The 27,077-nt window shown below is 47.0% G+C and overlaps 1 protein-coding gene across 1 annotated transcript; it reads left to right on the top strand.

Moving 5' to 3' along the window:
- Positions 1-5,258: 5,258 nt before the first annotated feature.
- Cd8b (CD8b molecule) lies at positions 5,259-20,988 on the top strand. The gene is made up of 6 exons (XM_031382124.1): positions 5,259-5,378; positions 8,445-8,801; positions 12,023-12,115; positions 17,026-17,115; positions 18,697-18,733; positions 20,345-20,988. Exons 1-6 carry the CDS (start codon positions 5,336-5,338, stop codon positions 20,355-20,357), a joined length of 633 nt encoding a protein of 210 aa, XP_031237984.1. The 5' UTR covers positions 5,259-5,335; the 3' UTR covers positions 20,358-20,988.
- Positions 20,989-27,077: the final 6,089 nt, after the last annotated feature.

Below are 27,077 nucleotides of genomic sequence, written 5' to 3' on the forward strand. Positions count from 1 at the left end.
GACATGGTCCTAATGTTCTCTGACCGGCTGAGTTAAGATCAGCTGGATATTTTCCGCTCGAAGTATTTTAACAACTGTTTGTTGTGCTGTGGGACTTGAACCCAGAGCCTTGCAGGAGTGTGTGCTCCTTCACAGAACAACATCCTCAGCACCGTTGATGTTTATACACATCTTTTCACTCATTAGTCATTCCTTCCAGAGCCATTTCAAGAGTTCCTGCTGGTGCCCACCACAGCTGAAATGGGTCACACAACCCAGAGCAGACCCAACCTCGTCAGACCAGCAGCGTCCTTTACCAAACTACTGTAGCTACGTTTCATTTAGGTTCATTTTATTTGACTTTAAAATAGGGTCTCGCCGGGCAGTGGTGGCACATGCCATTAATCCCAGCATTTGGGAGGCAGAGGCAGGCAGATTTCTGAGTTCAAGGCCAGCCTGGTCTACAGAGTGAGTTTCAGGACAGTCAGGGCTACACAGAGAAACCATGCCTCAAAAAAACCAAAACCAAAACAAAAACAAAAACAAAAAAGCCAAAGCAGAGTCTCACGAAGCCCAGGCTGACCTCTAACTCAGTGTGTACTGGGGTGTAGCAGAGAGGGCCTTGAATTCCTCATCCCTTTGCTTCTACCTTCCAAGACATGAAGGTTTGGTCCACCATCAACTAAAATGTTTTGCTGAATGTGGAGTCACACACCTCCAATCCCAGCACTTGGGAGGTAGAAGTAGAGGCAAGCAGATCTCTGTGAATTTCAGGTCAGCCTGGTGTGCATAGTGAGTTCTAGGATAGTCAAAGCTACGTAGAGAGATCCTGTCTCAAAGAACAACAACAATGACAATAAATAATAATAATAATAATGATGATGATGTTTTACTCCTTATTGTTTTTAACAATTCTTTGTGATGACATGTTTACTGTCTTGAAACACTTGGCACACTGCTTTCAAATGACACCAAATGTCTCAGTGGCTTTGTATTGAGTTAAATCACCAATATTTAGAGGTTGATTTATCACCAGAGTGAGAGTTTCCAACTAAGATATTCAGGAGTTCCCTTTCTGTGGTTTTAGCCCCCTGACAAAACAGTTACTTTTAATCATAAACTGAGAGAGCTGCTTCCTTGGCAAGCTTGGTGTTCTGGTTTCACTTATGTTGCTGCGATAAAGCACTTTGATCAGAAGCAACCTGAGGGGGAAAAGAGTTTATATCAATTTAAAGTCCATCACTAGGGGGGAAGTTGAGGCAGAAACTCAAAGCAACTAGTTACATAACAGTCAAGAGCAAAAAAGAATAAATACAGAAATCTTTGCTTGCTTGATCTCTCATTGCTTTCTCTAGTTTTACATACCTTTGGGGCTAGGGAATTGTACTGCCCACAGTGGTCTGCCTGGGTCTTCCTCCATCGATCAACTGTCAGGAAAGTCCCTCACAGACAAGCCCACAGGCCAACCTGATCTACAGAATTTCTCAGTTGAAGCTCTTCTGAGGTGGTCCTAGGCCATATCCAGTAGATAGTTAAAACTAACCAGCACGACTGGGTGTCCAGGAAGGAGTGGAAAGTCACCGGGCACACATGGGTGGTCACACTGATGAGATGAGGCACTTTACAATGACAAGCTGGCTGAACTGATTTGAGAGAATTCTATGTGAGTAGTAGTGAGAGAGTAGGACCAAGAGAGCAATGTGCACAGCGCAGATGTTCCCCTCTAGAGAGGTACAATGTGTTTTCTAAATCACAACCATTTTAAACAGACATACAAAAATATACACGTGGCCGATAAGCCATGTGAAGAGGCTTGACATCTTCAGTTGGTAACAAAATGCAAACCAAAATCCCGATGAGATAGCCCTTCACAAACACTAGGCTGGATACAAAACCAAAACTCCCAAGTGATGGGCCTGAGGGATGTGGGGACATTGGAACTCTTTTCCATTGTTCGTACTTCACTCCTGTGCTAGGTGTGGTGGCAGACAGCTGCTGTCCCAGCACTTGGCACTTCCAACTTTTTAAATTGTGGGTCACAACCCCAGAAGGGACCATGTAACTGAATGTGAGGGTTGCACAACCTTTGGCTGTGATCAAAGGTTTCTGAATGTGCACCGATTCCCTCCCGCCAAAAATCAAATGCCTGAAGAATCCAGAGCACACTTACATGGCATCACATGACTCTGAACATTCAGTGTGATCTTGGCCCTTCACGTGCCACCGTGCCACAGAACATTAGCAACTGACGTCAGATTTGAGGCAAGTTCATGTTGTGAATTAATGTTTGTACTAGATGTACTAAACTCTCTTCTCTTGCAGGAACACCATGGTTTAATTACAGAAACAAGAACCTTTTAGTGTTTTTCTATCATCCCTTATCACGCAATTTTTTTTTTTTTTTTTTGGTTTTTCGAGACAGGGTTTCTCTGTGTAGCCCTGGCTGTCCTGGAACTGTAGACCAGACTGGCCTTGAACTCAGAAATCCGCCTGCCTCTGCCTCCCAAGTGCTGGGATTAAAGGCATGTGCCACCACTGTCCAGCGAATTATTGTACTTTATATTGTACTGTCTTAGAATGCTTGCTTTTGTTTTTTTAATTTGTTTGTTTGTTTTGTTGTTGTTGTTGTTGTTTTGGTTTTTGTGAGGGTTTTTTGTTTTTGTTTTGTTTTGTTTTGTCTTTTGTTTTTCAGACAGGGTTTCTGTGTTTAGCCCTGGCTGTCCTGGAACTCACTCTGTAGATCAGGCTGGTCTCTAATTCAGATACCTGCCTCCCGAGTGCTGGGCTTAAAGGTATGCACCACCTCTGTCCTGCTAGAATGTTTGATTTTTATAATTGATGTTTGAATTGCTGACCTGTGTTTTATTTAAAATAAAACAAACAAAAACCATGGTGAGATGACTCAGCGGTTAAGAGCACTTGAGACAAGTTCAGGTTCAGGCGCCAGCACCCACGGGGCAGCTCACAACCATGGGTAACTCCAGGTGCCAGGAGATCCATCACTCTTAACTGCCACAAATTCCAGACACATATGTGATACTCATGCACACATGTGGGCAAAACACTCACATGCATAAAATAAAATAAATGCACCTCTAAAAATGTTTTAAATTATTAAATGGATTTAGGCTTGGGATCAGGCCAACCATTTCTGAACTGTCCCTACGCATACTCTTGCCATTTGTGCTATATTTATATAAAGCAGCTTTCTCTGCATTGGCAATTATAAAATCAAAATGACAGCCAACTCTGATGTTCTATGGTCTGTAGAATCAAATTGGGCCAGATTTAATTCTTCATGTAAAAATAAACAAGCACTACCATTCCTTTAGTATGAACTTTTACTTTAATCATTAATAAATGGCAACATTATATGTCCAGCAAAAAATTTCTTTAAAATAATTTTATTGGGACCTGGAGAGACAGTTCAGAGGTTAAGAGTGCTTGCTGCTCTTCCAAAGGACCCGAGTTAGGCTCCCAACTCCTGTATCAGGTGGCTCACAATGTTCCCTAACTCCAGCAAATTTGTTGCACTCTTCTGGCCCACAAATACACAAAAATATAGTCATTATAAAAAGTAGAGTAAAACAGATTCGTTTATGACTAGTTATCAGTAAAGATTGCTTTGTGTAAGTGTTCCATAGACCTAAGCCTGAGGACATGGGAAAGTTTGAGAGGAGAAAGGGCTCACAAGCAGAAAAGGGTTAAGAAGTCCTGGAGAGGTAGCAGCAACAGGGGGAACAGAAGTGGAGAGTGAAACCCCTGCTCCAAAACCCACAGAGGCTATTTACTGAGGACGTATGATGAACCGTTCCATTTGTGAGGAATAAGTACATTCAACACAAAGAGCAGTTACCAGGTTCGAGCACAAGTGGCAGACAAGGAGCGAGCATACCATTCATTCCTCAGCAGACACACTAGGTCCTCTCTCCTGGTCCACTTTGTGACCCATGCATTTGACCTTGATTTCAAGAACTACTACTGTCTGGTTTTCCTAGGGCTAGCTACCCTGTGTACATCTGGGCCTTAGCAGGTTCTCCTCGGAACATCGATAAGAGGACTGTATGGTGGAGACCAGCCGGACTATCCAAGAGCGGAGCTCAGGACATGACCATTTCCTCCTTCCTCCCCAGAACCTTTGTACTCCTGCTTCAGCTCTTGTCCTTGTCACCAAGAACTTGTAGGAATGGGGTGGAAAGAATAATGGATTTGGACACTGAGGTAACTGTGTCTTGACCCCACTGCCAGCTTTAGCCACCACTGTTACCCCATCCACTCTTTCGAAACTCAGTGGAACAGTGTGCATGGCTCCAGAGCCGGCCTGGCTGGTGCTGAATGACGCTCGCAACCCTCTGTGTTGTATCTCCCCACAGTCCTTCCCCAGCTTCTGTCTCCCCAGCAGACAGATCACCAAGGATCCAGTTTCCCTGGACAGCCACTCTTTCAACTCACCTCTGCCAACCTCCTCAGGCTTCCCTGTTCTTCATGGGTTCTTGATGGGGCTTTGATCTCAAAACTATCGATAAAGAAGCCCCAGGGTATACCGCACTGTAAGGCAGGAGAGGGGAGGGGAGGCATACTGACATCCCAGTCCGTAGGGCTCTAGGTCTAGGTTTGACTTCTCCTTACTTTCAGGCAAGGTCTTGGCCCCTTCGTAGCACCTAACTTGCCTTTCTCCCTCCTTTCTCTCTCTGTTGGTTAACTTTCCTCCCTCCTTCACAGGGGGGTCTCCATTACTCCAAGGCCAGCTGAACTCTGGCACTAGGAGGTTCTCCATAGCTGTTCTCCTTGCTGAGCCACACATATGTTAAAGCCTCCATCTCCTGCCACCACGTGTTCTCCACCACAATGGACTGTGTTCTCAGACCAAGACAAACCCCTCCTCCAGCTGCTCAGAAAGAACTAATGTGAAGAAGTGTCTGAATTAGGGCCAAGCTTCACAAGGCTGTGAGGCCTGGAGCATGCTGACTGCTGTGACTCAGTTGTCCCAAGGTATCAGGATTCTGTCCTGAGCCCTCCCCAGGGGCAAGAGGCATCACACAGGTGCAACTCCTTGGCATGACAGAGACTGAGATCTATCACTTCCTCTCACCAGAAAACAGAGTCCTGGTGGGTTCTTTGAAAAGTCAAGGCTTTTGATGTTGTAGAGGATGAGGATGAAGGTGCCGGACGGACACACACACACACACACACACACACACACACACACACACACCACGACTCCGCCCCTGCCCTGGTGGCCCCGCCCTCTTAGCTCACTCACATTCATGGTGCCCCACCCGCCCAAGCTGGCTCTTGACCCACCTTTCCGTTGACGGAGCCCCAGAGGCGAACAGGTGTCCCCCAAAACGCCAAGATGCAGCTACGGCTCTGGCTGTTCTTCAGTATGAAGCTGGCAGGTAAGACCCAGAGTGGGGCTACCCCAAATCTGCACTAGAGCAGGGAACGTAGGCCCGGCTTCTCAGCCAACAGGAGGAATGGGCAGGAGCTGGGCTGTGGGAACAGGGGAGGCCAGTAGGCAGAGACTCTGAACACGGAAAGGAGATTCCTGCTGGTTACCCAGAGAAGCCTGAGACTCCTAGGGCAGAAGTCACCTCTGTCCCACAGCCCGAACTAAAATGGAAGGAAGGAAAAACGGAAGAAAGAAAAGGGAGGAGAGAGATCTAAAACTGAAGGGGAAATGTGGTTCGGGGTGCCCCATGAAGTTCCCAGAGGCCCCATAGACATACTCTTATTACTTCTGGGGAAGTGCTTCTGGTAAAGTGGACAAGGGCACCCATTATGAGCCCCTGGCTCTCACTGTCCTCTGCAGCTTCCCTCCCCCACCAAAAATTAAAAAAAACAAGCAGCGCTGCAGATGGGCTGTTGGAGCTGGCACAGAGGTGCGGCCTAAAGATTGTCATTGTGATCAACCCAGAGACTTTGTTTTTTAGAAGGAGACTCTCCCAATATCCACGGGTCTGGCACCCCCTAAACCTCCAAGCTGATTATACTACTGAGGAAGACGGGGAGGCCAGTCCCTGCCTCTGACCAGGTTAACTCAACTGTTCAAAACTGGAAAATGAAACAAGATTATTTCTGGCCACTAAAGCTAATGCCGCTAATCATTCTAGAAATACGGAGTTCCTCTGAATATGGGATCCTGGCCCACCAAGCAGATCAAATGAGACCGTATGTGACCTAAAGCCAGACTGTGCGTGTCCTCTGGGCTCTTTGGAAAGGTTTCTGACATTTGTGTACTTGTGGCCCCGCTTTGTGTACAGGTCTCCTCAATTGGTAGGCTCAGAGTTCATTTACCCGAGTCCTACGACCCTGGTTTGAGTGCAAGTCCACTTCACACAGACTGTGGGACCTTGAGTACAGCTTTCCCTTGAGCTCTGTTTGCTCCCGTGTAAAATGAGTCTCTCCCCATAGGATCTGGTGAGGATTAAATCAGACAACGCACACACGCACTGTGCCTGACACACAGTGATTATATATACGGACACCATCACTTCATATTAACTTCCCCAAAGAGGCCAGTAACACAAAGCAATGTGATGGAACAGAAATGGTACCCTGAAACTTGGGGAAGGGAGATGGAACAGCAACTCAATCACAGGGGAGGAGTCACTCTCTCCATGCAAGTAGAGTCTCAGAGTGGTCTGAGGGTGGATTCAGGATTAGTTCATCACATCATTCCCAGGGAAGGCCGTGATGGCGTGGGAAGGCCCGACACACTTATAGGCCGGGATCTGCACCATTAATGCCAAGCAGCTGGTTCTTCTGGGCTCACACATCCTTGGCCCTCTCCTTCTTTAGCCATGCCTGTTCTTGGTATTATATCTTGGCCATGATCTGCAGGGTGGCCCTCTGTTGCAAGCCAAAGAAAACAGGCTTTCTAGATCAAACGGGTTTGTTGACACCCTCATGGTCTTAGATGTGAAAGAAACTTGGTCTGATCCTCTTTGAGACGTCTCTTGGTGCTTAGACCATCTCCTGAGACCATTGGACTTACGGGCAGAATTTACCTGTGTGAGCATTCACGTGGGTACCTCCAGTGTCTGCACTGATTACCTGTGTGAGCACCTCACTGTTTACATACGACTTCACGTCTCTTTTTCTCCCCTGAAATTCACTTTGTAGCCTAGGTTGGCCCCAAACTCAAAGAAATCCTCTTGGCTTGGCTTCGCAAGTGTTAGGATTCTAAGTGTGCCCCAGTATGTCTGCCTTCCTTTCTTTTATTTCCACCTATCCACAGCAAGCAGGACAGTAGTGGCAAGCCAAGCTGCCCTTCTTTCACAGGCAACCTCAAACTTGGTGACTTCTGAGGTCCCGCAGCTGCTATAGGACAAAGGCTATGCGCATGGCCTTGTCTGCAACTCCTCCTGCCTGCCCAGTCTTCCCATCTAAAACTCAACTTCCAAGCTTGCTTCTGTATTAACCGCCCTGCCCGAGGCGAGGTGTGAGAAGTCAGTGAAGGCCATTGCAGGACTCGGGAGTAATGACCTCCCAGGGTCAGTTCCTTTCCTTCAGTCCAGAAATCTCAGACTGTCTAAACCACTCTGTGTCTGTGCCTCCAAATTCCTCTCGCAGCTTGCCCTAGGACTTCTTCGGCTGCCTAGAGCCCCTGAAGGCTACACAGGTGAGGTGGGCAACTAGCTTTGGCTTTCGGCTTTGACTCTTTGCATTTGAATCCAGTGAGATTTCAAACAAGGTAGCTTCATGCCGGGGGTTTCTCATCAGTGTAAGGGGGATAAAAATCCTGGAGCCAGTCTGAGACTTCCAGAAGATTGCTTATGCCAAGGGCCACACACAAAAGTCATGGTAAAGGCCCGCTCAGAGAACTGCTTGCCTTGCAGTCAATGTTTGCGAGTTCTGAGTTCAATAGACACTGAGTACCGTTAATACCCTGACTCTTTCACCAGGCAGATTCTTTCTGTTTGCCCATGACACAAACTCATTGTGATTCTGAGGCCCCGCCGCTGTGCTAGGGGTTGAACTCTGGGGTCAGACTTGGTACTAAACACTCTACCTGCTGAGCTGCCTCACAAGGCCTTCTCTCTCTACCCTTCCTTCTTCCCTTCCCTCTCTTCTTCCCTCCTTCCTTCCTTCCTTTCTTAAGAATTTTTTTTTTTTAACTTTTTAAAGATTTATTTATTTTATGTGGTTTGTCTGCTTGTATACCTACACACCAGAAGAGGGCATGTGATCATATCATAGATGGTTGAGAGCCACCAAGTGGTTGCTGGGAATTGGACTCAGGACCTCTGGAAGAGCAGCCAGTGCTCTTAACTACTGAGCCATCTCTCCAGTCCCACCTCTTTTTTTTTTTTTTTTAAAGATACGTTTTTCATGTAGCCCAGGCTGGCCTTGAACTCACTAGGCCAGCAAACTTGAAGTTGTGGCCCTGTATTTCCACCCACAGAGTGCTAAGATTGCATGTGTATAGCAACAGCTGGTTTATTTCTTCTGGTTTCTTGTAGCTCTCTGGAGCAGCTCTGCCCTCATTCAGACCCCTGAGTCCCTGCTGGTTCAAACCAACCATACTGCAAGAATATCCTGTGAGGTTAAATCCTTCCCTAAGTTAACAACCATCTACTGGCTGAGAGAGCGCCAGGACCCTACCAAGGACAAATACTTTGAGTTCCTGGCCTCTTGGAGTTCTTCCAAACGAATTGAATATGGTGAAAAGGAGAAGAAAAATATAATTCCGTCTTCAGATTCAAGCCGGTCCTTTCTCAGTATCATGAATGTGAAACCAGAGGACAGTGGCTTCTACTTCTGTGCAATGGTTGGGAGCCCCATTATGGTCTTTGGAAGAGGGACGAAGCTGACTGTGGGTAAGAATGATGTTTTCAAGGCTATGAATGAGCACGCACGCACGCGTGTGCACACACACACACACACCACACACATGCACATACACGTACACACTCACACTGCGTGCATACACATACATATGTGTGTGTTGATACAGATATGCACTTATATGTGCACATACACATGTGATTGCACACACATACTCACATACCCGGCACTGGAGCTGCCCACTCTCAGTGAGCCTCACTCTGCAGCCATGACTAATCCCACTACTGCTAAGACTAATAGAAAAGATACATTGAGAGTTACCCAGGCCAAACACCTTTGAGGGTCACATACAGCTGGGTAGCTTAAGACTTCCATCCACCCAGCGGGTGCTATATTTGTTCTCCCACTTTGGAGGGGAATCGGATGAGATGAAAACAGGTAGGTCAGTCAAAGGTGGATGCTGATGATTCTGATGGAGACAAAGACACCAGTCTCAGGGCCCTGAGAACGTACTCACTGTCTCACTGTCTCACTGTCTGGGCATGCGCTCAGAGTGTTTCTGACATAGCAGAAAAGCAGTTGTCTTCAGCATTCTTTGTGGGGCTCGATGGCTCAAATCCACACTTGGGGGCTTCACTGGGCAAAGAAACTGGACCCCAGGTCTAGCCTGGCTACCAATCCATCACATGCCCTTCCCTCCCAAAGCCTCAGTTTCCACATCTGTACAAGGCAGCTGCTGGCTTACCTCGACTTCTAGGAAGCTGCAGTTTCATGAAATAAATGATCACACGCAGAAGTACACTGCAAACCTTAGACACCATTTTCCATTTTCTAAGAGGCATCTAATTAAGAAAAAATACATGCATTTTATTGAGCCCAATTTATCAAAACAGTATTAGCTTTTCAACAGGTGACCTATTTTTACACACCTGGCATTTGATACATAACTTATGCATATAGCATATCTGGGTTCAGACTAGCCATACTGGATGGACAGTGAGGACTCCTCTCTTGGAGTAGAAAGGGATCAGTGTAGATTCTCTCAGGCTAGTGGTTGGCTATCGTTCTTTTTTCAACTCAGCCCAGGACTTGGATTCTCATTGTCTTGCTTCAGATTCATCTGGGGGCTGAAAGTCACAAGCACCCCAGGCATCCCCAGAAGTTAGGTCCTTCTGCCTAATGAGGTACAGAGACAGCTGGGGATAGTGCCAGAGTTATAAAAACACAACAGCGACACCAGAAACAGAGCGAGGTCTCCATGGCCTCTCTAGTCTCTGGTCTCATGGGGCAGGGGTTGGGGGTAGGTAAAGTAAGGATGGGCAGAGGACCACTTAGAAATATGAACTTTCTGTTTGTTTGGGGTTTTTTTTATTTGTTTGTTGGTTTGGTTTGGTTTTACTTTTGTTTCTATGAGCCCCGTGCCTTCCTAGTGCTTCAGGGTCTGAGATAGGAGGATGGTGATTTTCCATATCTACCTGTCCTGGCTTCCATGTTTCCACATCCTGTCCAACAGCCCAGGAACAGCAGTGTCTTCCCAAGTTCCTTTTTGGATATAATCCCCCCAGTGACAGATCCCCAGAGCCTGAGCCTCCTGATGTTTTAGAGGAGAAGTCTGAGTAGTTCGTAGAGTATTGGGGAAGCAGGCATTGTTCAGGCCCGCAAGCACATTACGGATTCCAAGGACTTGTCCCTCTCAAGAAAAGACAGAGAGGGAGAGGTCAAACTCACAGACCAGAGATCGACCTGACTCAGAGCAAGATGAACTTAACACAGAACAATCTTCTCTTGTCCCAGCCCTCCCATCAGACCAGGCTGCTGTGCTATCTCCCTCCCAGGCTCCACTGAGCAGCTGAGAGACCCCTGCATCTTTTTTTTTTCCCCAGAGACAGGGTTTCTCTGTATAGCCTCGGCTGTCCTGGAACTCACTCTGTAGACCAGGCTGGCCTTGAACTCAGAAATCCACCTGCCTCTGCCTCCCAAGTGCTGGGATTAAAGGCATGCGCCACCACCGCCCAGCATCTTTGAGTCTTAAGATAAGGCAAATAGACTTAGTTTAGGGGCTGTGAGCATTTAAAGGACTTAGCAGCCACCGGTTCCAGACTCTTAGACCTCGTCACTGCCTACTGGCTGTCATTTTACAACAGCTCTTTGACGCTAATGGTCAAAAAACTTGCAGTGTCCAAATGTGGCTAATGTGCTGTCAAGAGCAGTGTGGGAAATGGTCTTTTGTTTTCTCCTAGCCACTCTCCTACTGCTTTGCTGAATGTGGTATGCAGGGGACCTCTTTCCTCTGCACTCGGCCAACAAAGTGGAGGGTGTAGATGGTCAAGTACTCCACACCTCAGAAGCTCGTGGTCTCTCTGATCAGTGAGTCAGTCCCACTGTCCTGTCCTTCCTCTCTCTCACCCCTCAGTGAGAGGCACTGGATCAAAATTGAGGAGAGCAGGGGCCATCTAGGAAAAGGAGAAGGGCCTGGAGCACAGCATGTATCCATCTCTATCGGCCAGTGGCGTTCATTTAGGAGGACCATCTCCTTTCCACGGGCTCGTTCCATCAGCCTAGGATGGCAGAGGAGGCTGAGACTGGTCATGCCAAAGGACCAAGGTGCCCTTTTGCTTTGTTTGGTTTTGTCTTTCGAGACAGGGTCTTTCTATATAGCCCTGGCTGTCCTGGAACTCATGTAGACCATGTAAGCCTCCCCAAACTCACAGAGCTCGTCCAGCCTCTCCTCCTGAGTGTTGGGATTAAAGGTGTGTGCCACCACACCAGGCTAGAATAAGGACAGCAATCCAAGGTCTTCTGCCAATCATGGTCATGCCTACTAGGCACATTGCTCTCCTAATTCCCACAACAAAGTAGAAGCCAGCTTTTTTTTTTTTTTTTTTGCTTTTTTTTTTTTCTTTTGTGATACAGGGTTTGTCTGTATAGCCCCAACTATCCTAGAGCTCACTCTGTAGACCATGCTGGCCTCAAACTTAGAGATCCACCTGCCTCTGCCAATTAAAGGCATAATGTAAGCCTGGCAGAGTCACCTTCCTCACAGAAGTTGAGGGACAGATGACTTAGCTGAGCCTGCACAGTTGTCAATGCCCAGCACCCAACTAAGCCCCACCCATGGGCTCTCCATTCATCTGAGGACTGAGAAACCAGGCAACAATCATGAAGGCATCAATGCCTGGAAGAAAGGCTCAGAGTCTGCCTGGAAGTCCTGCTGCTTACCTGACTAAGATATGGGTCTTGCTTCTTTCTATAGTTGATGTCTTTCCTACAACTGCCCCAACCAAGAAGACTCTTCCAAAGACGAAGAAGAAACAATGCCCGTTCCCCCATCCAAAGACCCACAAGGGTAAGTCTTCCATTGTTGCCCTCACATAAAAAAAAAGGGAGCTTTCCACTTTCTCTTCCTCCCTCCCCCCTTCTCTTTCCTTTCTTCCTTCTTTCCTTCCTTGTACAAACCCTTATGAAGTCTTGGCTCTGTAGCCTATTTCTCTAGCTCCAAACTTGTGTCAACAAAAGGTACACTGTGTATGACAGCAACTCACAGTCTCATGAGGCCACACTCACAAATCATTACAGAGGAAGACCTTAAAGAAAACACATCTAGCCAAACCCTGCCCACAGACGCTCACAGCAGCACAACTTGTCATAGCCAGAAAAGTACTCACAGCCCAGATGTTCCTAAGAAGACAGGACACAGGTGCAACAAGGGCACGTGCAGAACGAAGCAGTGGAGTCACAAGATATCTCAGCTAGTAGCTGCACTGGCTGCCAAGCCTGATTGTGCTCAGTCCCCGGGGCCCACAGGGTAGAAGGAGAAAACTGATTCCCGAAAGTTGTTGTCTGATTTCCACGTGTATGTCATGGCCCTAAAATGCCCATACCATGCATGCAATCAATCAATACATGTAAGTTTTTAAGAAGGAGTTGAGCACTAGCTGGGTGTGGGAGTCCAGGACTGTTCTCCAAACACTTAGGAAGCTGAAGCAAAACCACAAGTCCGAGGTCAGCCTGATAGTGAAGCCCTGATTGTAAAAAGAAAAAAAGAATCCAAACGTGGTAGCATGCATTTGTAATCCCAGCACTCGTAGGTAGAAGCAAGAGGATCAGGAACTCAAAGTTATCCTCAATTGTACATCACACACCACCCTCCAAAAAAATAAGACACCAATACATGTTTAAGTTAGGCTGAATCTTGAAAATGTACAGTGAAGGGTCAGTTACAAAAACAAACAAACAAATCACATTTTAGACAGGTAGGGTGGCCCACATCTTTAATCCTGGCACTCACAGGCAGACAGGTAGGCAGAACTCTGTGAGTTCAAAGTCAGCCTAGTGTATGAAGCAAATTCTAGGCTAGCCAGGGCTTCAGAGTGAGCCTTATCTTCATAACAGTGAAGACCGTATATTGTGTGGCTCACAGATGTGAAATATCCATGGTAATTAAAGTCACAGAGACAGAAGCAGATGCATGGTGGCCTAAAGAGGAGCATCGGGGAATAACGAAAAAGTCTTAACCGGTACAGAGCTTTGTTTTTTTTCTGTTTTTTTTTTTTCTGTTTTTTTTTTTCTTCTTCTGGTTTTCCATGTAGACGCAGGCTGGCTGGAGCTGTTTAGCACAGGCTGACCTCAAATTTAAAATTATTCTGCCTTAGGTTCACAGGTTCTGGGATTATAGGCATGTATAGGTAAAGTTCCAGGTTTGCAAATCATGTCACAATCAAGCTGTCAACAAGCTAAGGCTTGCTGTCCAAAGGACCAGCCCTTCGCTCTTTTCCAGTTTTGAATTCTAACCGAGGACCTAGCAGCAAGGGTGGGGTCCCAACCTCCTAGAGACTGAATCCAGGCAGCTCAGCTGGAGTGCGGACATGTGCACTGTCTTTGAAGCCACAAGCTCAAATGTATTTCTGGAAAAATACTGACTTGAACCTCCCCAAAGTAACTAGTGACAAACAGAAAGTTCCATCTGCCACGACCCAGAGAACAAACCACTATACCATCCCAGGACTGCTGGGCACAGGTTCCTTGCTTCACTGCAACACACAAAAGCCCCAGCGGAGGTGTCCCTGCAGGGTATGGGAGACTGAAGGGCAATGCCTCCTGAGGTCACCCTGGAGAGAAAATCAGAACCCAGCCAGGTTTGGTGCCTTATGCTCATAGTCCCAGCACCTGGAAGGGTGAGACAAGAGATCAGAAGTTCAAGGTCCTCCTCCTCTACAACACAAGTTTGAAGCCAGCCTGGGCTTTATGAGACCCTATCTCAGACAAATCAAAACACTAGCCAAAAAAGAAAACCCAAAGGCATGAGCAGAAAGGCAAAGAATTACTGAAAGTGAAGGGGAAAACAGAATGACTTCATTTTATAATGTATTAAGCCCTGAAAACTTTATTAGAAGGACCAAGGGCAACAAAAATAAAAGCAAACCCCACAAAATACAGCCTCTGTGGGCCTAGCTCTTCAGAAGGCTGAGGCAGGGGGATCACTTGAGCTCAGAACTTTGAGAGTAGTCTGTACAACATAGTAAAATACTGTCTCAAAAATAAATAAGCCAGGCATGGTGGTTCTCGTATGTAATCGCAGCACTCAAGAGGCTGAGGCAGGAGGATCAGTGTAAGTCTGAGGCTAGCCTGGACTACATAGTAAGTTCTAGGCCTCACTAAGCTGCAGAATGAGACTTTGTGTATAAGTAAATTTTAAAAAGGTACACGCAGCCGGGCGGTGGTGGCGCACACCTTTAATCCCAGCACTTGGGAGGCAGAGGCAGGCGGATTTCTAAGATTGAGGCCAGCCTGGTCTACAGAGTGAGTTCCAGGACAGCCAAGACTACACAGAGAAACCCTGTCTCAAAAAAACAAAAACAAACAAACAAACAAAAAAGGTACATGCATACCTTCATATATTTATGCATACATAAATGGGAAGAGAGGAGGAAAGGGGGCAAGAAAGATTGAGATTGAGAGGGAGGGAAGAGAGAGGGGCACAGAGACAGAGAGAGAGAGGGAGAGAGAGAGAGGAGAGAGAGAACACTTTTATATAGAGAAAGGCAGGAATCGGTTGGAATAAATAACCATTCTCCTCCAATCACAACAGCATCTCTGGCTTCCATTTCACTCCAAAGGAGCTTTGTTCACCCTGCCCCTCCTCCAAACCCTGCCATTCTGCTGCTAGCTCCGCCACCTTGCAAATGTGGACATATAGCTTGCATGCCACCAGCTTCCCTCATTTGGAGCTCACCGACTGGGTGAGCTGTGGCCAATTTGCCAAGCTCTGCAAAGTACCTCGGCGTCCTAGTCTCCACCAGCACTCAGCCAGCTGAGCTGTATCCCCAGCCCAGGCCTTAGTCTCTCAGAACCATGAAGTGAGAGGGAACAGTAAAACAACTCCTTGCCTTCCGTCCTCAAAAGCCAAAGCGTTCAGCGGGCACTGTCCTTGGCATATTGTACACACCTAGCCCACATTCACGTCCTCCCTCACACGTGCAGAGCTTTCTAGGCGTCTTAACCTGGAGCCCTGACTCTATCCTGTCACCCAGAAGGCTTGGCTCTGTACCTCAGCCCTGTAGGGAGATCAACCATGGGGCTGATCTGAGGTCAGAGAGTATTGGAGAAGGACCTAGGACATTAAGAATACAAGCCCAGCAGCTTAAATAGCTTGCAAAAATCAGACAAATAAACAGATATCCGACTCATAGAAGAATGATCATGTAAGTGGTTTATGTAAGCAGATAGGCTTAAGCCCACCCAGAGCCGGGAATGAAGCAAAATCAGTCCTCTCCCTCTCTCTCCCGTGAAGGCACATGGGATGGACAGAAACTAGGCCAGTATGGTGCACCAGTACTGGGAGGTACTTTTCAGTACAGCTGAAGTGTAAAGGGAGACATGCGGCAGTCGACTACAACCCAAATGGACATCCGGGGTTTAGTAGTCCCCATTTTCAGCTCCTACCTTGGGTAGGCGCCTACATATAGAAACATGCCAGAATGTTCTCTGAGGGGCTATTTCTAAAAGTAACACACAGGAAGCAGCTCAGATTCCCACTGGTGGATAAACTCCAGGGTATCCATAGGACTTTCAGTGCTTCTGCTGGGGAAAGATGTGCTGGCCTGACTAAAGGAGGGGGAGGGATGCATTTGCAGAAATGGACACAGTACAGTCCACTGTAGTGAAAGGAGAAAACCAAGGGGTCGAGAATGTAGTTCAGTTGCGTTGCCTAGCATGCGGGAAGCCCTGGGTTCAAGCCCTAAGCCTGTATAAATGGCCATAGTGGCTCACAGTGTAATCCCAGCACTTGAGAGGTGGAGGCAGGAAAATGAGAAGTTCAAGAACATCTTTGGTCACAGTGAATTAGAGATCAGCCTGGGAGACACAAAACCTTATCTTTAAAATTAAAATACAGAGACCGAAGTTGGAGAGATGACTTTTCAGGTTAAGGCACTTGCTATGAAAGCATGCAGCCCTAAGTTCAAATCCCAACCGAATGCCCACATAAGAAGCTGGGCTCAGCAATACACACCTGTAGCCCCGACTTTTGGGGGTGAGGCAGAGACAAGAGAACCTCTGGGGCTTGCTGGCCACCAATCTAGTGCCAGATTTAGTGAGAGATGCCATCTCAAGGGGATGAGGTAGAAAGTGACCGGGCAGGACACTTGTCATGCTCCTCTGGTTGCCATACACATACATGTGTGCACACTCGCATACATGTATGTAAACACTGAAAACTGGGGGTTTTAGATACAAAGGGGAAGGATGCCAAATTAGCAATGTTGGTCTGTGAGCATTCTAACTCTGTGTAAAATACAATGAAAATATAGCTGTCTGGGTTTTTTTTGTGAAATTCAAATAAAAGTTGTTTTTTTTTAATGAATAGTAAAATCTTATTACTAGGCATGACATGCGTCTACTCCCTTTGAAACAGCTCCCAAGTTTTAATAGCATTTTTAAAAATACAAATGTAACATGACATTTTCTACATAAAATTACCTCAATGATATTTAAGGTGTATTTTAAAGTGAGTAAAAAGCAAATCTGCTTAAAATGCAACCAGGAGTAGGGGGCAGGCAGGGGGCTGCCTCTTGGGATGGGAGTCACACAGTTCTCCATGAGTTCCAGGCCAGCCAGGGCTACAAATGAGGCCTACTTAGTGAGACCGGGTGTCAAAAAACAAACAAGCCAGCCAGTGACACTCTCTGGGAGGAGGGGCCACTCCTTGCTGTGTCCAAAGTACGGTGTTGAAGTACGTGTTATGTGTGTCTTTTTCAGGCCGGACGTGTAGCCTCATTCCCCTCAGCCTGCTGGTAGCCTGCACCCTGGTTCTGCTGGTGTCCCTCAGTGTGGCCATCCACTTTCACTGTGAGTCGATGCCTAAGGGACATGGAAGGGTCCCCATTTTGCTACCTGAAGTGTGTACCCTAGAAGTACTTTGTTCACTAAGGTAGCAGAATAAATAGTAAACTTAAACCTTATGGTTTGAAAGTGGCTCTTTCTGTTTTTGAGAGACTTGGGGAGTTCAGGGACTTGAACTCAGGGCATGTTGGGTGTTCTCTACCACCGAGAGACACAGTCCCGCCGCCGACCCAGGAGGCCAAAGCCAGATTCCACCTGTGTCAGCAGTCAGATGAACACTAGGTTTGAGTCCACTGTAGCCCACTGTTTTGTCCTGGAAGGACTTTGAACTTGGCCTCCGCGGGTCTCAGCAGCCTCACCCAGGAGTAGAGCATTGCCTATATACCAGTAGCATTAAAAGCTGCTATCTATAATGTCCTCGGGGCCCATGTGCTAGGTACATGGGGGCTCCTGGCAGTACCCATGAAAGCCCAGTATCCCAAAGAGGTCCCCTTTCCCCAGTGACACTGCAGGGAGATTCACATAGCTGCTGCCCTTAGCTCCTCTGTCACCCAGGCTCTGCAGTCACTGGTCTCATAAAATGGACAGGAAAATGGAAGGGAGGCCAACCTACTGCTGGTGCTGTTCACTTCTGCCACCTTGAGCGCATTGCTTTTCCTCCCCGGGCATCTATAAAGGGGAGCAGGACATCAGGGACACCAACCAGAGCAGTGGCTCTTAACTTTTCCAGGCGGCAGATTCCTTTGATCTGACAGCTGTGGGCCCCCACCCCAGAGAACAGCAGCTGAGAGCATTAATACTTTGCTACACCGTTATCCTCTGTATACCCTGTTATAGGAACCCCGGTGGGCTAGCTGAGCCTGCTGCACATGCCTGTAATCCCAGTACGTGGGAGGTAAAGGTAGAAGGATCAGGAGTTCAAGGTCAGCCTTGGCTACCTAGTGACTTTGGGGTTTGAGGCCAGCCTGGGCCACCTAAGACTCTGTTTCCAAAACATATAAAAATGTTCTGAGGAAGTAAACATAGCACACTTCTCTTTCCTCCCTGCATCCCAGAAGGAGCGTGCCCGCACTGCTTTGGATGCTCTCTAAGTTCTGTTGCTGCCTGATGCAAAAAAGCAATGACCTTTGTTTTGTGCTATTGAAATTTGAACCAGGCCTGGCATCCCACCCTGTGCTAGACACCCAGTCCCCAGGAAAGCTTATTTAAGATACAAACTGGAATAAAGAAATTGCATTAAAACTCTGGCACTAGCTACATGGATTTCAGGCAAGTTATTTGACAACTCTCATGCTCCGTGCCTCAGTTTCCACTATATGTAAGATGGATATAGTAGAGTTGGGACTAGTAGCATGCGTAAAGGCTATTAAACTCATGGAATGGCTGACTGAATAATTTTAAACACTTCAATTCAATATAAGCCAACAACAAAAGTGTGAAATGTGAAGAACGTGGGGACCACCTTAGCACCCCAGAAGAAGCCTCAGGCATTGGCTAACCATGCTGCCTTCCTCTCAGGCTCTGAGGTTCGATGCTAGTGATCCACCAACCAGCGCTGACTTGTTTGTCTCTGCTCTGCTCTTCCAGGTTTGCGGAGGAGAGCCCGAATTCGTTTCATGAAACAGTAAGTGCTGTTCTTTAAAGAGTCACGCACAGGGTCTGAGGGTTTGGATGACTTGGCGAGTGTTTGCCTAGCAATCCCTGGCACCACATAAACCAAAATAGTGGGTTACTCTGAGCATGCCTTTAAACCCAAAACTTAGGAGGAAGAAACAGGCAGTTTCTGTAAGTTTAAGGCTAGCCTGGTCTACAGAGTGAGTTCCAGGACAGCCAGGGCTACAACGGAGAAGCCCTGACTAAAGAAAAAGTAAGTTCCCAGTCATCCTCAGTTACTTCAAAAGTAGAAGGCCAGGCTCACTACAGATCCTATCTCTCAAGTAACTAACCAGCAACATAAACTTAAAAATACATGAAAAAAAGATCACTCTGTATCTGTCAGCCCTTAGCAAAGGGCTTGTGCAAGAGAGAGGCTGTGGCTCCGGACTTCAGGCCCACGATCTCACCCCCAGGCTTAGATGGTGTTCCTGGATTTGATTCAGTTCTGCTGTTTTTAGACTGGATCTCAAACTTGCTATTTACCAAGCCTAACCTTTAACTACTGGTCCTTCCACCTCTACCTCCTGGGTGCTGGGACTATATGCATGTACCACCATGCCTGGTAGATGAGCACTGAGATCAAATTCAAGGCTTGGTGCACACAGGGAAGAGTTCTGCCAACTGAACCCCAGCCCCAGCCCTTGGAGTTGATTTTTTTTTTTCCTTTCTGCATAGATGATTTTCATCTGCCTGATCCTGACAGATCAATTTGATCCTGAGAATACATAGCCTATACACACACACACACACACACACACACACACACACACACACAAGGGGGGGAAAGGAAGGGAGGGAGGGAGAGAGAAGGAGAGAGAGAGAGAGAGAAAGAGAGAGAGAGAGAGAGAGAGAGAGAGAGGGAGAGTTTGAGACAGTATCTCGAAGGCTAGCCTTGAGATCTTTAACTTTAGCATGCCCAATTGGTTTAAAGCTTTAAACCTTAAAAAAAAAAAAAAAGAAAAGAAAAGAAAAGAAAAGAAAAACCTTCTAGATCAGCTCAGGCCTCACAGATGTGTTGTTAGCAAACTCAAGGTACAATTTGAAGCAGATATCAGCAACCTCCTACCATTGAACATCCTCCCACCTATGGCCCATCGCCTCTGGCCTTTGGTATTGCTTATAATCAGGTTATCTTAGAAAGTGCTTCAAGAAGCAATATCACTCAGAGCTAGGAGGTCTTAGCGTCTTTTTTATTTTTAAACATTTCTTTATTTTGTGTGTACACGTGCATTGTGGCAGGGCAGGATATTGAGCTCATATCATCGGACTTGGGAGTAAAAGCACCTTTACTCATTGAGCCATCCTGCTGGTCCCAAATGGTTTTGAGCCATAGTGTGTGTGTGTGTGTGTGTGTGTGTGTGTGTGTGTGTGCATGCACACATGTCTGTCTGTATGTGTTATTTTGTTGTAGTTTGTCTTTCTTTGTTGTTGGTTTGTTTTTTAAATTTTAAGGTTCTAAATGATAGAGGTGGACCTTACAAACCATCCTAACAAAGTCCGTTGCTTTTGCTATAAGAAATATAGCAAAAGTGTCACTGACCCGAGAATAAGAGTCTTACAATTTGCTGTTGTTTCCCAGGTTTCACAAATGATCAGCACCCACAACACTGATAGCCTGCTACAAAAGAACTGTAAGTCTATAAAAGCAAGGTCTGTACTAATGAGAGACACGGCACATTCAGCAGTGGAGAGGCCACCCCCTTGCTCAAGCTGCCTGCTTTGAACGGCTGCAAGTTCTGTGTGTGGTCTGGAGTCTCACAGAGAAGGCCCCGGAATCCAGGCTCACTCACAGAGTGTGCTGAAGAACCAAGAACTCCCACCATGACACACCATGTACCCTTCTTGGACTGGGCCTTAGACCCCAGCCTTCTAGCCACCGTCTTTGTTAGTTGCTTTGTAGGGCAGCCTTATTGGCTCTTTGGCCTCTCATGGGAGAGAGCTATTGGGGCAGTTCTGGAGAGGACCGCACACACAGAGAAGCCACCTCATGAAAAAGGTTTCCTGCAAACAGCTTCTGGGCTCTTGGTGGCCGTCTCACTCTCTCAGGCCTTGCCGTGGGGTTGGGAAGCTGTTGGCTCAGGAGACAGACTTCTACTTCATCTCCTAGTAGGAGATTTCTTAAGCTTCACTTCTTCTCTCTCGTGGCTTATATATTTCTTCTCTCACGCTCTGCCCTTTTTATGAAAATGTCTTGGCTATAAAAATAAAGTCCTGTGATAAAGACACGGTGGTTCCAGTGACATCCAAGGACAGCTCCTCTACAGTCAAAATATTGACCTCAGCCAAGGAGTGACAAGGGCTGGGAATGTAGGACTCCAGCTTAAATGCACGAGGTCCTAGGTTCAGTCACCACACAGGGTGGGGGTGGGGAGAAAGGAGGGGTGAGTTCATTTTGTGTGTTCTCACCTTATATCTAAAACCCTCATTTGGCCACACATTGTGCCCATAACTTGAATTGTGGATGAAGAGATTAGTAAATACTTAGGACTCCCAAAGACAGGCCATGCTGCTGTGATGTGTGTGTGTGTGTGTGTGTGTGTGTGTATGTGTGTGTCCCAAATGCTTTCGCCCACAGTGATACTAGAAGCCCTTTCGATAGAAAAGAACAGGTGTTCATTCCAGCCGTTGGAGGGCCTTGGAGTCTGTCTTTGGGGTGGGGGAGGAGATAGCTATAGCTTCCCTAAAACTTAACACACAAATGAGGCTAGCCTCAAACTTAAAGAAATCTACCTGCCTCTGGATCCCAGGTGCTGGGGTTAAAGGTGTGAGCCCCACACTTGGTAATTTTAAAACTATCTGGATGCACATGCAGATGAATATGTGGTGTGTGTGTGTGTGTGTGTGTGTGTGTGTGTGTGTGTCAGAGAAACACTTCCAGAAGTAGGTTCTCTCCGTCCACTGTGATTCCAGGCATAAACTCAGGTCATGAGACTTGTGTTTTTACCTGCTGGGGCATCTTACCAGCTGACACTGGCCAACTTCTCTTTTTCTTTTCTCTCTGTCTGCCTCTGTCTCTGTCTCTGTCTGTCTCTGTCTCTCTCTCTCTCTCTGTCTCTCTCTCTCTTAGAGAACTTTCTTCCTCATGGGGTAATGTCCTTTGTTTTTGTCTTTTGTAATAAGATAAGGGGAAAAATACCAGGCATATGCCATATGCTACTGACAATTACAGAAAGGAACTAGGTTTTGAGTGTAGAGACATAAGAACCTACCACCCCCGTCCCCACATGTCCCTCCCTATTCCTGTCTCAGCACTTGTTCACGAAGGTTAAGCCCCAGGACTCCTGCATCAAGAAAGCCTTGCACCAAAGCAAATGTGTAAAACCAGAGTTGTTGTCCATAAATTTGCCAATCATGTTTTAGCTTCTGCAGTCATAGAGGGAGTGACCAAGGAGCAACTGCTGAGCTGGAGTCAAAGTAGAGAAGAAGAATCTTACATATTAAAATGTCCCTCCATTTGCCTTCACTATGGGCTCTAACAGTCTATGACCAGCAAGGCAAAACCATTGCAACTGGCCCGCGTGTTCACAGAAGCAATGTGCCGTGGTCATCTGCCCGCTCTTCAAGGTCAGTTCAGAGAAGGGTGAGAGAAAACTGAGATGTATGCTGAGGTCTCCGATAGTCACAGAAGGAAGTATGCCTCCAGAGGAAGGGCAGCACGGCCCATTCTTGCATCTGAGATGCAATGGAGGCAGAACTGGGTGAGGTGGATGCGAGTCAGACAGTGTAGGTGCAAGAGATCCTCCAGCGAAGCAAATGCTTTCTGCAAATGACAGGCCATGTCTCAAGACTGATGGGAGAATAGTAAAGGGTCAAGATAGTCTCTTGCCCTAGCCACTCTGCAAACGGTAAGGCTGAGACCCAGGCTGCGGCCCAGGCTGCGTGCAGTCTCTGTTCCCTGAAGGCTCATACCCCGTCCACAGCGGAAGGAAGGAAGAGCACACCCCAAGGTTGCTCATCCCACCTCAGACTGTGATGTTTGAGCATCTCCCTGCTTCTGGCTCAGCAATTATAATTTGCTTGTTTACATGTTCAGTGGGGCTGGGCTGGCAGGAGTGGGCTGGCTGTGTGCTGTGCAGCAAGCAGCTGCGAAGATGGCGTGTAGCTGGATCAAAGTTGGCTGCCGAGGGTTGCGGTGAGGAGGTCTAAACTCAGCACCCGACTACTTTACAGAAGAGGGAACTGAGCCGTCACTGCTGCTTAAAAGTCTTAAGTATATACAGTATGCTACCATGTCCGGCCTGGTCTTCATTTTAAATAGGCTACCGGCCAAACGCAAAAACACAAAAGCATATGGAATTGTTCTTGTGGTTCTGTTCGGTGATATAAAATTGGAAACACTCAAAGGCCCAACCAAAAATAACCTCAAAACCCTGGGTTCAACACCCAGCATGGTTAAAAGAAAAAAAAGGTAGAATTGATGAGAAGCTAGGTAGATAAATTATGGTCCAGCTTTATAAGTGAGTTTATGCCACTGTTAATAAATGTGTTAGGGTCACATGCAAGACCTTGTCTCAAAGTGTGTATGTGTGTGTAAATATATGTGTGTGTGTGTGTTCGCGTTAGGAAAAGGAAAATATCAGCCCATTGTTCTACAAATCGGATTTTTTTCCTAACAACCTATCAAGGCCTGCAAGCATATGTTTTATATGCATAGAAAGGGGCCTATAAGGGTTCACTCAAAGAGAGAACTCTTTTTTTTTTTTTTTTTTTTTTTTTTTGGTATTTTTGAGACAGGGTTTCTCTGTGTAGCCTTGGCTGTCCTGGAACTCACTCTGTAGACCAGGCTGGCCTCGAACTCAGAAATCCGCCTGCCTCTGCCTCCCAAGTGCTGGGATTAAAGGCGTGCGCCACCACCGCCCGGCATAAAGAGAGAACTCTTAAAATCTGTGATAGACTGGGATGCTGGGGTGTCACCCTCCACAGTGAGTGGCATGCAGCAGAGATTCCAGAAGGGAAGGATTCAGCTCCATGTAGGGGCAGCCTCTGAGGGTTTGATCATGCCCCACTGAGTAAATATATAGTTAACAAAAATTGGACTTTTTGTTTTGTTTTATTTTGTTTGGATTTGTTTGTCTGTTTGCTGGGGGATGTAACAAGTGTGGGGTCAGGACAGGGAAGGACAGTGTAAGATGTAAGATGTAAGATATCAAAGACTCAATAAACATATTGTGTTTAAAAAAAAAGAATTTACTCCAAGAACATAGCTCAGTGGTTAAGAACACTGGCTGCTCTTCCAGAGGACCCTGGTTCAGTTCTCAGCATCTGCATGGTAGCGCATATAGATCTGTAGTGTTCCAGACAATCCAACGCCCTCCTCTGGTCTCCACAAACACCAGGTACGCAACCGGTGCACAGACATTCGTGTAGACAAAAGACCACGTACATAAAAATAAGTTTTAAAAAAGAATTTACTCTCAGTTGTTGCTTACTTATGTGACGTGCACAAAGCTCACAAACTCAGGGTGGAGGTGCGCACCTGTAATCCCAGCATTCAAGAGGTGGAAAGAAGCAGGAGGATCAGAAGTTTAAGGTCATCTTTGACTACACAATGAATTTGAGACTTCATCTCAAAATAAACAAAAATAAAGTCCCAAGTAAAGAACATTGCAGAAATGCGTAAAGTGGTATTTGAGCAGCTGGTTGTGCGGATCTGTGCTTTCGTAGACTAATTTTGATTTTAAAAATTTGGAAGAAAAAAATATTGTAGAAGTTTCTTTTACAATATCCAAAGTGCAAGTAATTCTTCCATAAATGTAGCATGAAAAATATTGTAGTGTGTCTGTGGCCACAACGCAAGAGGCCCCTTGCTTGTATCTTAAATGGTTTGGGCTATACGACATAGTCCCTGTTAGCTGGGTTCTGGAATATTGGTAGTGTCTGCCTCTCTGCCCTGTGGTGGTCTAGATTGACAATAGCAAGTAGACGCTTCTAGAAACAGCACTGTTGTCCTCTGCCTCCTTCAGGGAGGAGCAGCTGCAGGTGTGCTGCCCACCAGACCCATCCACAGGAGGAGAGGGGGCTCCGATGCCAGCCCTCTCTCTCCTCCTTACTCAGCCCCAACCACAACAGCCCCTCCGCACCCATAGGAAGTGGGCGGCTTGTTTTCAGAAAGAGATTCCCCAGCTCTTGTGGGCTGCGAAGCAGATCCGAATCTACCACCTCGTCAAAGAGAAAGAGAGAAAGAGCCCTGGGTTCACAGCCCTGGGTTCTCCAGGTGGTAAAGGACAAAGAGATTTCCTCTGTCGTTTCTTGGGAAACCTCCTCAGTTCCTCCGTGACACTCTTCGGGACTTGAGTCACTGCTTCCTGGAATCACCCATAACATAGTTCCCGCACTCAGATCTGGATCCATAGTCTCAAAATCAGGGCTGCATGGCCATATGCCTAACACCTCTGACTTGGGGTGGGGGTGGGGTTGTTGTTTTGTTGTTTTAAGGATGTTGTTGCTTGTATCTGTTTTTGTTTTTTATTGTTCTTTTGCTTGTTGTCCTTATGAGACTGAGTCTCCTATAGTCCTGGATGACAACTTGCTATGTAGTCTTGAATGTCATTGAACTGCTGATGCCTCCATTCTCCATCCTCCACCCTCAGTCCTCCATCCCCTGTCCTCCATCCTCTGTCTTCCATCCTCCCTCCATCCTTCATCCTCTATCCTCCATCCTCCATTCTCCCTCCATCCTCCATCTCCGTCCTCTGTCTTCCATCTTCCATCCTCTATCCTCCATCCTCCCTCTGTCCTCCATCTTCCCTCCATCCTCCATTCTACCTCCATCCTCCATCCTCCCTCCATCCTCCATCTTCCATCCTCTGTCCTCTGTCTTCCCTGCTCAATCCTCCCTCCACCCTCCATCTTCCATCCTCCATCCTCTGTCTTCCATCCTCCATCCTCTATCCTCCGTCCTCCGTCCTCCATTCTCCATCTTCCGTCCTCCATCCTCCATCCTTCATCCTCTACCTCCAAGTGCTATTTAAAAGAGCATGGCACCATGCCTGATAGTTTTGGTTTGAGACAGTCTGTTCCTTGTGGGGGACCAAACCCTCCTCCTTGAGAATCATGGTACTAGTTAAAATATACTTCTTTGGGTCACCTACCTGCCCAGGATCCCCAATGATCAGTGGTACAACATGGGCAAGACAGAGCCTGCAGGGCCCTAGGACACATGGCCTTCCTCACAGGCACTTAGCAAAAGAGACTTCTCAGTGTCCTTTTCATCAGTCTGAGCCACAGTCTGTAGACACCCACTGGCTTTTTCCTGATATGTTTATATAAACAGTGTTCCTAAGACTTAATGTAGGAAACTAAGCAAAGAAACCAAGTAAAATGCCATATAGAGGTCTTTGGGATCCCAACCAAGTGAGCCAGAGCTTGCCTCTCCTGCAGCTCACCAAGGCCATCAGGTAACTGGGAATGCTCATTCTACCCAGACTAGGTGACACAAGCTTAGTGGTCATAGAACGAATGCAAGCTCAACCATGCAGCTGTCAATGAGCACGTGTATCCTAGCACTGAGCTGACATTCAAGCAGGACTCAAGGCCAGCACTTGCATGACTCTGAGAATAATCTGCACCAATGGCCCACTGGCTACTCCTTAGTCCCAGCCCTGGACAAATGAACAGAAAAATTATGGGATGGGATGGTCTGAGACAAAGGCAAAAATTGGCTTTGAGAAGTCTCAACAATCTCTCACAGGAGATTTTGTGAAGGTCTCTGTGGTTGGGTGGGGGTAAAGATAAGAGGGGAAGAATTGAGTTGGTGTAGGTTGGGGGTGGAGGCCCACCTTCCCCAGCACCTCCAGCATCCTGTAAGCCTCAAGCTGGCTCTGGGCTACACAAGGCCAGGCTCAAGGCGGGCCATGACCCCTGTGCTCCTCCCTCTCTTACCACAGGCTTCTGCCACCCTCAGGGAACACAATAGGAAACTCAACCATCACAAAGCTCTGCCTGTCTTCAAGCCTGAACAAGAGCAGGGCAGTCCAAGCTGACCCCTTCATGCAGCACCCACCCCAAAGCCACACTGCTGCTTAAATTCAGACATGCGGAAGTAGAATGATTTCCGTAGGCAAGGAGGCCTGCGTGGAAGACCTTTTATGGGTTTTCCATCCCATACCCAGTGATCTGCTTTGTGATATAGGGGCCAGCAGAGACAACAACAAAGGCTTGTTGGGCTCAGGGAAGAGCCATGTTCTCCTGGGCCAGGAAGCCTGACAGCTTACTCAACACACAAAGGAGTCATCACGGGAGAGGCAATAAGCGTGTCGGGCTCTTAGCTAGAGAATTTGAGAGTGAACATGTCTGCTCACAATCTGAGTGAA

Source organism: Mastomys coucha, unplaced genomic scaffold (genome assembly GCF_008632895.1).
Source record: "Mastomys coucha isolate ucsf_1 unplaced genomic scaffold, UCSF_Mcou_1 pScaffold20, whole genome shotgun sequence".
Lineage (NCBI taxonomy): Eukaryota > Metazoa > Chordata > Mammalia > Rodentia > Muridae > Mastomys > Mastomys coucha.

Bases quoted from the DNA above. Each gene is read 5' to 3' on its own strand.
- Cd8b (XM_031382124.1), top strand. From the start codon at position 5,336: ATGCAGCTACGGCTCTGGCTGTTCTTCAGTATGAAGCTGGCAG. The intron at 5,379-8,444 runs GTAAGACCCAGA...GGTTTCTTGTAG, and splicing joins CTTCAGTATGAAGCTGGCAG to CTCTCTGGAGCAGCTCTGCC. The intron at 8,802-12,022 runs GTAAGAATGATG...TTCTTTCTATAG, and splicing joins AGGGACGAAGCTGACTGTGG to TTGATGTCTTTCCTACAACT.